This window comes from Phyllopteryx taeniolatus, chromosome 8 (genome assembly GCF_024500385.1).
Source record: "Phyllopteryx taeniolatus isolate TA_2022b chromosome 8, UOR_Ptae_1.2, whole genome shotgun sequence".
In the NCBI taxonomy this organism is placed as follows: domain Eukaryota; kingdom Metazoa; phylum Chordata; class Actinopteri; order Syngnathiformes; family Syngnathidae; genus Phyllopteryx; species Phyllopteryx taeniolatus.
The window spans coordinates 27,719,005-27,731,210 of NC_084509.1; the positions used below are offsets into that span (position 1 = coordinate 27,719,005).

General features: G+C 47.2%; 1 protein-coding gene across 1 annotated transcript; it reads left to right on the forward strand.

The window, feature by feature from the left end:
- The first annotated feature begins 64 nt into the window (after nucleotides 1-64).
- On the forward strand, nucleotides 65-7,190 carry tsen34 (TSEN34 tRNA splicing endonuclease subunit). Its single transcript, XM_061780879.1, has 5 exons — nucleotides 65-1,414; nucleotides 4,010-4,268; nucleotides 4,511-4,634; nucleotides 5,762-6,061; nucleotides 6,768-7,190. Exons 1-5 carry the CDS (start codon nucleotides 1,365-1,367, stop codon nucleotides 6,950-6,952), a joined length of 918 nt encoding a protein of 305 aa, XP_061636863.1. The 5' UTR covers nucleotides 65-1,364; the 3' UTR covers nucleotides 6,953-7,190.
- Nucleotides 7,191-12,206: the final 5,016 nt, after the last annotated feature.

A 12,206-nucleotide genomic window follows, 5' to 3' on the forward strand; every position in this document is an offset into this window, starting at 1 on the left:
AATATATTGTAAAGACAAGTGCAATGTTGACTAAATTGAGGCGCTCCACTATTTGCTAGTTGCCGTAAGTCTAATCAAATCAATTATTTTTGTATTTGTATATTCTATGTAACCTTTCTTTATCCAGGTAAGATAATTAACAGATTCTCGTTTGCGACGTCGACGTGGCTGCAGACAGGAGAGGAAAACAAAAACAAAGATGGACCATCAGTAGTGTCAAAAGTATTAAAGCGACATCATATTGCTAATAATTTTAGCTATGTGTCATATTTTTTTATTTTATTGATGAAGGTCAATAGACAAGAAATCAAAACAAACAATATAGTCAAGACATAATTCAAAAGAGGAATCAGGGATTTTATGTAAGAGCATAAGACAAGGTTTAACCGCTTTTTTGGTTTTAGACTTAAATGTGGTACTCATATTTGGTCTGGTTTCATTCTCAAAAATAAAAAAGGTTTTAAATGACTACATTTAGATTTGTGGATATGAAATGTTGCAAGAATCGCCACTAAATTCACAACGCACTTTAATTTGAAGAAACCAAAGAACACATTTGTCCAATGAAGAGTGAAGTCAGAGTCCGCATCAATAATAAACCGGGTTACAATGAGTTAATATAGCAACATTGCCAGATTAGGGCTGCAAAGTCAACTTTACATTCAACATTTTGCACATTATACAGGAAGTTTCACGAGTTAAAATAGTACACATTTGAAACGCAAAGTTGAATGAAGCATGGGAAAACCTGCATTACATTTGATACATACAAATGATATTTCACATGGACTTTTCAGCCTTCTGATTTTGGCAGGCGCTTATTGACTGCAAGTATATTTCAAAGTCCTTGTAAAATATTTTTTTAAAAAGCAGCTTATGGGTCAAATTCATATTTATATTAAACTTTGCTAATAAAATGTGTTTTTATTGTCAACCTTGTCACGCATAAAACACTACGAGGCTGTGCAAAAAGTTTTTTTTAAATTATAAATCAGCTGTTTTTTGTTTTTTAAATCAGCCATTTTTAACAAATGTTTTCTTAAGTCATCTGTTTGTTTTTTTTAATGAATGTTTTTTGTTTTGTCTTTCAAACCTGTTTGTGTGGAAGTACGCCATCATTCCCGGAAACTGATATATGACGTAACAAAGAAAGGTTGGCCGACTATAATAACTTGGTTGTCATTGGACCATTCAGCTGGCAGTCAAGTGGCGTTCGTAGTGTCGTAGACCCGAACACGGCAGCACTTTACGGCACTCACGCTACGCTAGGCTAGGTGGTCATTGGCAATATTTTGGCTGCTGAGCACTGAAGTTTGAAGTTTGCAGTTATAACGTATGTGACGTAATTATGCCTCAAGTGCAAAATGTCATCTTCTGCTCCAAATAAACTCAATACTGTGATCAGCAAGTACACGTGAGTACCTTAAATTCGTTTGAATGAAGCGCTCGGCTGGCAGTTCAAGGTTCTTTTAGTTTTAGGTAACTAATTTATTTGGGTATTGAGGTGGAGGATGGATGGATGGATGGATGGATATTGAGGTGGATTTCTTTCGCCTGTGGTTCTGAGCCGCTGGTCCCCCGGGAGAAGACCGGCTTCCGTTGGGCAGGAATGAATGAAGACTTCGAAACACCGTGGCTTTTGGGCTAATTAGATTGATTGAACAAGCTTTAGTGTCATAGCAGCTGCTTACAAAAAAGCAGTGGGCTCTTGCGTGGTGAGCGCGTTTTCCTTGGGACAACAGTACCTGCTAATTCCAGGTTCTCAATTCTTACACGCAAATTAATTTCTGATCTTATTTGTTCTACTTTCTTTGTTTGTGTGGATTACTTGGCTTGTGCCCACCTTTTGGCGAAAATTTCATGTCAATAGCACCTTTGGAAATATATTTAGTGAGAAAAATGATGACGTGTTAAATACTTATTTCAGCTGCTGCATCCATCCATCCATTTTCTGTACTGCTTTATCCTCACAAGGGTCGCGGGTGTGCTGGAGCCTATCTCAGCCATCTTCGGGCGAGAGGCGGGGTACACCCTGAACTGGTCGCCAGCCAATCGCAGGGTACATATAAACAAACAACCATTCACGCACACATTCACACCTACGGGCAATTTAGTTTTCAATCAACCTAACATGCATGTTTTTGGGACATGGGAAGAAACCGGAGTCCCTGGAAAAAACCCACGCAGGCACGGGGAGAACATGCAAACGGGATTTGAACCCCGTTCCTTAGAACTGTGAGGCAGATGTGCATAACCAGTCTCCGCCTGTGCGTGTGTGTGTGTGTGTGTGTGTGTGTGTTTGTGTATATATATATATATATATATATATATATGTGTCTTGGCTCTCAATGGAGACAGCAACACTGCCGCCTAGTGGATGGAGGGAGAACCTTCTCACGTGTGCTTTATTTATTTATTTATTGTTTACTTGTGCTGATCCACAAACACACCTCCAACAATTCACAAGCAAAATTGAATATTTACAAATGCTAAGTTATGATAGATGCAGACACAACATTAAAAAAAACATGTAAATCGCAGATATATTTGTGAATCATGGATATGAAAAAAACGTGTAAATCGCAGATATATTCGTGGATTTGAAAAACGTGCAAATATTTTTGAAACGTATCTCTCCCCATAAACGACGGCTGTATAGAACTACCTCTGGCATGAGCCACTCGCGCTTTGGTTGACGCTTCGCAAGTGACTTCCTGGATTTCTCGACACATGCTTGGAAGCCCCGCCACAGTTTGTCCCTTCGCGATAGAGGCTGACGTTGTTTGGGGATTCGCACCGGGTCCCGAGGGATGGCAGTGAATTTCACTTTTAGAGGGACTGTGGGTCTTAATTGTCCATATTCCACTGGCAAGTAGATTGGATGTATTTTTTGCTGCCGAAAATGAAACTGGCAGTCATTTCCAATAATATCAATCCATTTTGGAGCAATTGGTAAATACTGTAACTCATTGCCTTTGGAACACGCCCTTTTCATGGCCAAAATCGACACGCTCCTCCATATCCTGGTGTGACGTCAGTGGCAGAAGTGGAGACCTAATTCACTGCATGGAAAAAGGAATGTACTATACTATAAAGTGGCAGTATTAACTCGTATTTTTTATAGCGTAGCGGTCGGGTGTTTTTCAGGGTCGCTAGACAACCGGCAGCAGAGCGCGGCGTGAATGTAAGAGTCCACGGTTGGCCGGGTCTGGCTGAAAGTTGATGCTCGCTTACTCCTAGTAGATTTTTGCTCATCCTTTAGATTAAGAAACTGTCAAATATGAATGTTAATCCCTTCATTCTACCAAATCGTACACAGCATGTTAGAGTTGATCATGCCCTCTCTACGTGGAGGTCAATTAGCGCCCGACCGCATAAGAGCCCGCCCTGATAAGGACGACATCAATTTCTCTATTCTTGGCTTACCGCTGAGAGACGATCACGCAGTTGCGTATCAGGTTGACATCAAGGAATTTGTTGAGTGCTCCACTTTGTTTATGAGCAGCAGTCACTTTTCCAATCCAACACATTTTGTGAGCTGCAGCTGCTGCCCCTCTGGGAGGAGATTTCGAGTTCCTCGCAACAGACTGACACCCTTTTAGCCCTTATCAAGACTCCCAACGCAACGATTTCTTGTCATGTGATGAAGTGTGTATTGGATGCAACAGTTATTGCAGCTTAATAGCACCCAAGTTGATATTATTTATGATTCATTAGTATTGAGCATTTTATTATTCAAGGCGCTGCTGTGGTGCTGGGCAAGTGTCCTTAAGGTTTGTGGGATGATTTATTTTTTTGGAATGCTGTGTACTGTCAAGTGTTGTAATGTGTTTGTGGTGTGTACTGTATTTATTTATTTAGAATATGTATTTGTTTTGGGGGGGGGGGGGGTGTTTTAATATACACTATAAGCCTGGTTTACTCTACACAAAGAAAAGCATTCTTTGAATGTGAATGTCGAGGTGCGGCGTTGTCTTCCCACAGAATTGAGTGCGTTTTGTGTTTCCAGAGCGGAGATGTCTGCCAAAGAGGCGGAGTCTCGCACGCGGGCCGTGTGCGTCAGTCCCTGTGACTCCGCCCCCCTGGTGTGGCGTACGGAGGACGTGGCTGCGGTGCGCTCTCTCGGCCTGGTGGGGGCGCTGCTCGGCTCGCTGCCGCGCACCCCCCGGCAGAACGTGCGAATGGGGCGCCCGTTGTTGTTGCTGCCCGTGGAAGAGCGACTTCTGGACCGGCACCGCGCCACTGCCGAGGCGGCCATCACGCAAGCGGTGGGTGCGTTTGTTTCACACTGCCACTTGGGATCACTGTTTTGATTTCTTGCGACTTGACTAAAAAAAACCTTAACGACTCGAGACTGGACTTGGACTTCTGAGCAAAAGCAGAGTTAGAGTTAAAACGCTTGACATTTGAAGCTCGAACGCTCAAGACGGACTCGAGACTGATGTACGTATGACTGGATTCCGGTTTGCGTGGGCGGTGCTTGTGTGTGACCGGCGTGCGCTGTGTTCAGGACGCGGGCCAGCAGGTGACGTTGTTCCAGGAGACTCTGCGGCGAAGCTACGAGGAGCAGCGAGTCCTCGCTCTGCGCGACAGGAAGTTGGCTATGGCACGCGCGCTCGGCTCGTCGGACCCAGGTGAGGTGGCCGTCGCCTTGGCAACCGCTGACTGTGTGTGAGAGAGATTGTGTGTGTGTGTGAGTGAGTCGGTATGTGTATGTGTGTTCCAATTTCAGTATTTCCGACGAAGTGGAAAATGTTACGAAGACCCAGCGAGTGGCTGTCACTCACTTGACACGTATGTTGCGTGGCTTCTGATTGGCTGACACAAGGAATCATGCGCTTGAATTAAGGCAGCGCAACATCTGATTGGCCTACAGCTTCTGGTCGGAGCCAAAGGTAGCGCGCCAGTTTAGCTTTCGAAGCGTAAAGTTCCATACGACCAGCAGGTCGCTCCCCGTCTTGTGGATGTAAAAAAAACTGTGACGCCTGGGCCAGTTTAGACGGCGAAATTCCTGTGCGTCGTGCCTTCGAATTTGGAAGGAAACGGTGTTCGTTGTACTGCACGTGAGCCACGGACAAATGGCCTACGTCAATGGACTGGTGGACTATGGCCAGTTCGTTCTGTCATGAACGGAACAGAGGACAGGACCCAAAATGCACGACTCCGATACAAATGGACAGTTTCAAAAAGGAGAGGTTTAATAAACGATCAGAGGTCGGTACACAGGCAGGCGATCCGAAAAGGCAACAGTATCAAAAATACGTGAGGCAAAGAGGCAAGGTCAATAATCGGAACAGGGTCTAGTCTTACTATGAGTCGGTGACGTGGAAACAAGGAATGCTGGAACGTGACGACAAGGTACAACGAACAAGAGACCAGAAAGAATGTGACAGGAGGTGAAATGCAAGGGGTAATTACGGTAAACGAGGCACGGGGGAGGAAGATGCTCTCAGGAGCAGGTGTGTACGAGACAGGGGGAAGACAACAACCGGAACACACGCACCCATGACATGGACACGTGAAAGCCCGAGCGCATATTGCGAGCGGAGAGGTTTTGGCTGAGGCGCAAATGTTCCTGACAAAATCGAAATGTTCCTGCCAAAATATTCAGCATGTTCCTCAGAGCGGATGACGGGGATCTCGGGATCAGGAAATCGTTTTTTGAAAATGAAAGTCATTGTGTGCAAATGTGAGTGAGGGAGTGTACAGTATATGTGAAAGAGAGTGGGCGTGTGTTGTGACGTCTCGCTGTTGCGTTCAGGGTCGGAGGGCGACGGTGAGGACGGGCGGCGGCGGCGCCGCCTGGAGGCTCTGGAGCACAACTTCAGCTTCCCACGCTCGGCGATGACGGTCCAGTTGAGCACGGCGAGGGCGGGGCTCGCACACCTATTGGCGGGCGGCGAGGGGGCGGGGCCGACCTACGGCCCGGACGGCCACGCCCTCCGCCGGCCCGCCGACCCGCGACCCGACGCCAGGTACCGAGTGTTCGCGGACCTGAGGGGGCGGGGCTTCTACTTGACATCGGCCGGGAAGTTTGGCGGAGATTTCCTGGTCTATCCCGGTACGTTGGAGGGGATCGCCGCTTTTCAAATTCCATTCCCAAAATGCGTTGAAGTGCGAGGATGTCGAAAGTCCAATTACAACTTTGCTATTAATCATTTTGTTTTGTTCTCCTTTTTGAAATCCAGATATTGCCAAGGACGCTTTATCATTAGTCAGACACGTACGGTACCTTGGTGGAAGGAAGGACAGAAATGGAAGTTGGAAGGAAAGGTGAAATGAAGGAAAAAGAAAGGAATGAAAGAAATATAAGAAGGAAAGAAGGAAGGAAATCAAAAGAAGACAGTAGAATGAGGGAATGAAGAAAGGTAGGAGATAAAGGAGGAAGAAAGCGGGCAGTAAAAGAGGACAAAATGGGAAAAGGAAAGAAGGAGGAAGATAGGAATGAAGGGAAGAGGAAGGAATGAAAGAAAAAGATGGAAGGAAATACAAGGGGACAGAAGGAAATAAGAAAAATAAAGGGGAGATGGAAAGAAGGAGGCTAGGAAACAAGGGAGAAAGGAAAGAGTTAAGGGAAGTCAAACAGGAAGTAAAGAAATAAAGAAGTGTGTGCAGTCGGCGACTTTGGGTCATTTCCGTTGATCGGCTGGCCGTTAGCGGCCACTCTAATCACCTGTCGGCCTTTCTGTGCATCATCTCCACGCGCTTCCCGGCCCGAAAGCCCACAAGGATGATTTTTCTTCGTCTTTGTTTTTTTGTGCATGCAGGCGAGCCTCTTCGCTTCCACGCACACTTCATCGCCGTGTGCGTGCGCGCAGACGAGCGCGTGTCGCTGTTGGACCTTCTGGCCGTGGCCCGTCTGGGCTCCAACGTCAAGAAGACCGTCCTCTTGTGCTCGCCGCGCGACGACGGCGTGACGTACTCATCGCTCCGGTGGAGCGGGATGGTCTGATTGGACGAGGACGGGACCCGCACTTCCCGGGTGCCGGTCTGAGGCCGCCGCAGAGACCGCGCACGCCCCCGGGAGGGCGCTGCTGAGCTCGTTCCCTCAAGACAGACTTGTCAAGTGAGGTGTGTGAGGAAAGTTGTTTGCTTTCTTTCATTTATGCTGCGCTTTGGTCAACTGTTGTTTTTAAAGCACTCAATAAATAAAACTGGATTGCAACTAGATTGCATCATGACAAAATTGACATCATTGTAATCCATTACATTGCTGGGAGAAAATTAGGAAGAAGGAATTCAACGAGGTGCAATTCCTGGAAAAATTGCGTGTGAATGCTGCAATGCTGATTGAAATCATGCAGAAGTTGAAACGGTTGAGAAATAAGATAACTGGAGCTAAAAATGTAGAGTTAGTCTTATTGTGGCTAAAATGCGGGTATTTTAGTGTTGCACAGTGCAGAATGTGGAAAACGTGTAGGAAGTGGAATGGTTTGAATTGGTGAAGAAATGTGGAAGAAGGCAGAATGGGGGTCTTTTAACATCATAAAATAGGAAATGTGGAATGTGGGGAATACGGGAATGTGTTTTGAAGAAGTTCTGAATTTTTCGAACCTGTTGAAGTGTTGCTTGAGCATTCACACAATTACAGCTGCTTTTGGACATTTCCTGGGTTACGACTTTAGTTACGTTTGCAAAATAGCCCCAAGAGCTCTGATTTATCAAGCCGACGCTTGTGATTGGCTCCTTCTGGTCGCGTGCCATTCTGCCGCGAGACGGAGTCGACTCGTTCATGGTTCGGCAGTCAGCCGAGCGGCGACGATGTCGGCGGCTTCACACAGACGAAGGATAAAAGGCCCAAACATTTAGAACGTGGAAAGCAAAGAGTGTTTGCTGGCAGTGAAGGGCGGCGCTGCCGACGGTCGATGTCGAACCCGAGTACGCATCATGTACGTAGCCTACTAGCTTACATCGGCTAGCCGTAACTGCAAGCGCTCACTTATCTTTTCAAAGATATTGAAAAGGTTAAGACCGGGTTCGAGTCATACCATCGTCAGACTTTGTGTACGTTTCGGGGGGAGTGAGCGATGTGTAGGCTGAAGGAGGAAACGGCAGACGCAAAGAACACTCGGAAACTGACAGGCCCATGGAAAAGTTGCCAATGAGAAAACAGGAACACTTAGGCACACATACACCAACAATAAATTAGGAAGTCGGAGACCAACATCAACTCCATCCTGGAAAAGGCTCAGCAGAGGATGTACAGACCCTTTCCCAAAAATTTCAATATCATGGAAAAGTTCATTTCCATCATTCTATTCAAAAAGTGAAACTTTCATAAATTATAGATACAGGGCCCACAATTTCAACAATTTCAAGTATTTATTTGTTAGTTTTTTCATAATTTGGGCTTCCAGCTCATGAAACCCACAAAATCAGGAATTAAAAAATTGTGACTACTGAGAAGACATCACCATTTACTTATTACAAAGCAATTTGGCTCACATTAAATCAATGAAAATATGTCACTTTCAAAACGATATGTTCCTCTTCAATACTTGGTTGGGAATCCCTTTGCATGAATCAGCCTGAATGCCCCGTGGCATTGCCTGGGTGTTAGTGAAGCCCACATTTCCTTGATCCTTGCTGTCAGTTCTTCTTTGTTTTTGGGTCTGGCGCCCCTCGTTTTTCTCTTGATAATACCCCATCCATTCTCAATGGGGTTTAGATCCGGCGAGTTGGCTGGCCAGTCGAGCAGTGGTGGCATGGGCATCAAAGCAGGTTTTGGTGCTTCTGTCGGTATGGGCGTGGGCCAGGTCCCGCTGGAAGATCAGAATCAGAATCATCTTTATTTGCCAAGTATGTCCAAAACACACAAGGAATTTGTCTCCGGTAGTTGGAGCCGCTCTAGTACAACAGACAGTCAATTTACAGAACACTTTGGAGACATAAAGACATTGACAAAAAGCAATTGTGCAAAAAGATGCAGAGTCCTCTAGCACTTAGAGCAGTTCGAATGACTAATATTGCAATAGTCCGGTGCAATGACCATTGTGCAAAGGGCGCTGAGACTTCAAGGAGTGTATGCGGTTTAAAGTGACGAGTAGTGCGATCATCTGGGACAATGTCGGTCGTGCAAATGTTACAGATACTCCTCAATCAGTGTGCAAATGGAGCAGCAAATAGTGCAGCATGGCGAGACAACTACAGTGAGTGCAGGAGTAATACATAATTGGCCCCACAGAAATGTGACAACGAACTCAAGTCAAAAAATTGCCATCTTGTTGTAATGGAATTATAGGTTAGGTGTTTAAGAAGTTGATCGCAAGAGGGAAGAAGCTGTTGGAATGTCTACTAGTTCAAGTTTGCATTGATCAGTAGCGCCTACCTGCGGGAAGGAGCTGGAAGAGCCGGTGACCGGGGTGCAGAGGGTCCGAGAGGATTTTGCACGCTCTTGTCTTAGTTCTGGCAGCGTGCAAGTCCTCAAGGGTGGGTAGGGGGGTACCGACAATCCTTTCAGCAGTTTTGATTGTCCGTTGCAGTCGGAGTTTGTCCTTTTTTGTAGCAGCACCAAACCAGACTGTGATGGAAGAACACAGGACTGATTCGATGACCGCTGTGTAGAACTGCCTCAGCAGCTCCAGTGGCAGGCCGTGCTTTCTCAGAAGCCGCAGGAAGTACATCCTCTGCTGGGCCTTTTTGAGGGCGGAGTTGATGTTGGTCGCCCACTTCAGGTCCTGAGAGATTGTAATTCCCAGGAACTTGAAGGTCTCGACGGTTGACACAAGGCAGCTGGACAACGTGAGGGGCAGCTGAAGGATGCCTCCTGAAGTCCACGATCATCTCTACAGTCTTGAGCGTGTTCAGCTCCAGGTTGTGTCGGCCGCACCACAGCTCCGGCCGCTCCGCTTCCTGTCGATATGCAGACTCGTCACCGTCCTTGATGAGGCCGATGACAGTGGTGTCATCTGCAAACTTCAGGAGTTTGACAGCCGGGTTCGCTGAGGTGCAGTCGTTCGTGTAGAGAGAGAAGAGCAGCGGAGAGAGGACACAACCTTGGGGCGCCCCAGCGCTGATGCTGCGTGTGGATGAGGTGGCCTCCCCCAGCCTGACCTGCTGTGTCCTGCCCGTCAGAAAGCTGTAAATCCACTGGCAGATGGCAGGTGAGACGCTGAGCTGGAGAAGCTTGGATGAAAGGAGTTCAGGGATGATGGTGTTGAACGCTGAGCTGAGGTCCACGAACAGGATCCTCGCGTAGGTCCCTGCACTGTCGAGGTGTTCTAGGATGAAGTGCAGTCCCATGTTGACTGCATCATCCGCAGACCTGTTCGCTTGGTAGGCAAACTGCTGGGGGTCCAGCAGGGGACCTGTGACACTCTTGAGGTGGTCCGGCACGAGACCTTCAAAGGACTTCATGACCACAGATGTCAAAGCGACAGGCCTGTAGTCATTCAGACCCGAGATTGCAGGTTTCTTGGGGACTGGAATGATGGTGGAGCGTTTGAAACAGGATGGAACTTCGCACATTTCCAGAGATCTATTGAAGATCTGAGTGAAGACTGGAGCGAGCTGGTCCGCGCAGACTTTGAGGCAGGATGGGGACGCATGGTCCGGGCCTGCCGCTTTGTTAATCTTCTGTTGTTTGAAGATGCGTCTCACATCCTGTTCATGGATGGTTAACGCAGAAGTCAGAGGTGTGATTGTGGTCGCGGGTGCGGCCGGGTGGGTGTGTGGTGTGAAAGTGTCCTGGTTTTTACCTCGATTATACAGTGCCCTGTCCCCGCTCTGATATGCGTCCTCCTTAGCTTGGCGAAGCTGCTTAAGTTTAGCAGTGAACCACGGCTTGTTGTTGTTGAATGTGCGAAATGATTTTGTTGGTACACAAACCTCTTCACAGAAACTGATATAGGATGTGACAGTGTCCGTATATTCATCCAGGCTGCCAGCTGAATTTTCAAAGACACTCCAGTCTGTGCAGTCTAAACCGATTTGAAGTTCCATCTTGGCTTCATTGGTCCACTTTTTGACTGTTTTCACTGTAGGCTTCGCACATTTAAGTTCTTGCCTGTACGTCGGTATTAAGTGAATTAAGCAGTGATCAGACGAGCCCAGGGCTGCACGAGGTATAGCACGGTATGCGTTTTTTTACCGTAGTGTAGCAGTGGTCTAAAGTATTATTTTCCCTGGTAGGACAGTCGATGTGCTGCTTGTATTTAGGGAGTTTGTGGTTGAGTTTAGCTTTGTTAAAGTCCCCGAGAATAATGAGGGGTGAGTCCGGGTGTTTTTTTTTCAATTTCGTTGACTTGTTCGGCGAGCGTTAGCAATGCGGCGTTCGTGTTAGCTTGAGGCGTTATATAGACTCCAGCCAGTATGAATGATGTGAACTCACGTGGCGCGTCGAATGGTTTACAGTTTAAGAATAGCGACTCCAAATGCGGGCTGCAGTGTGTGCTGAGCACCGTGACGTCCGTACACCATTTTCCGTTGATATAGAGGCCTATCCCGCCGCCCTTTGTTTTCCCCGATGATTCCATGTCGCGGTCCGCTCGATGAATGTGGAAGCCGGGAAGCATGACGGCGCCATCGGGTACAGCGTCACAAAGCCAGGTCTCCGTGAAGCACATTGCCGCGGAACGTCTGAAGTCTTTACTGGTCTTTAACAGAAGATGAAGCTCGTCCATTTTGTTGGGTAGGGAGCGTACATTCGCGAGGTGGATCGACGGGAACGCCAATCTGTGTCCTCTCTTGCGGAGTTTCACCTGAATGCCGCCTCGCTTCCCTCTGTGGCGCCGCTTCCGTCTCCATGCGCCGAAAACCGCGGACGCCGCTTCGGTGAGTAACTCGGGGGGGGGGGGGGGGAAACTGAGCGGATATTTGAAAGTTGGTGACAGAAAGTCCGGAGTAGCCTCCTTGATGGTTAGCAGGTCTCCCCTTGTGTAAGTGAGTCGTGTAAGGTCTCCAAGGACGGACGAAAAACACAAAAGCTGCATCACCATACAGATCCTCAGGAGAAGGAATCGTCAAGTCCTCTAAAACATTCTGCGAGACTGTTGCGCTGACCTTGGATTTAAGAAAGAAGAAGAAAAATCAGCTTTTATTGTCATGAACATGCATGCACACAAAATTTCTTCTCTGCATTTTACCCATCACAGTGAACACAAACACATACACATGAAGTTAGCGGAACACACTGGAGCAGGGGGCAGCTGAAGCACCCGGGGAGCATTTCTTGCTCAAGGACCCCACAGCCATGAGTCTGGGGGATG

Coding starts and splice junctions, on each gene's coding strand:
- tsen34 (XM_061780879.1), top strand. CDS start 1,365: ATGTCATCTTCTGCTCCAAATAAACTCAATACTGTGATCAGCAAGTAC. Junction 1,415..4,009: donor ACTGTGATCAGCAAGTACAC/GTGAGTACCTTA, acceptor TTGTGTTTCCAG/AGCGGAGATGTCTGCCAAAG. Junction 6,062..6,767: donor AGATTTCCTGGTCTATCCCG/GTACGTTGGAGG, acceptor TTGTGCATGCAG/GCGAGCCTCTTCGCTTCCAC.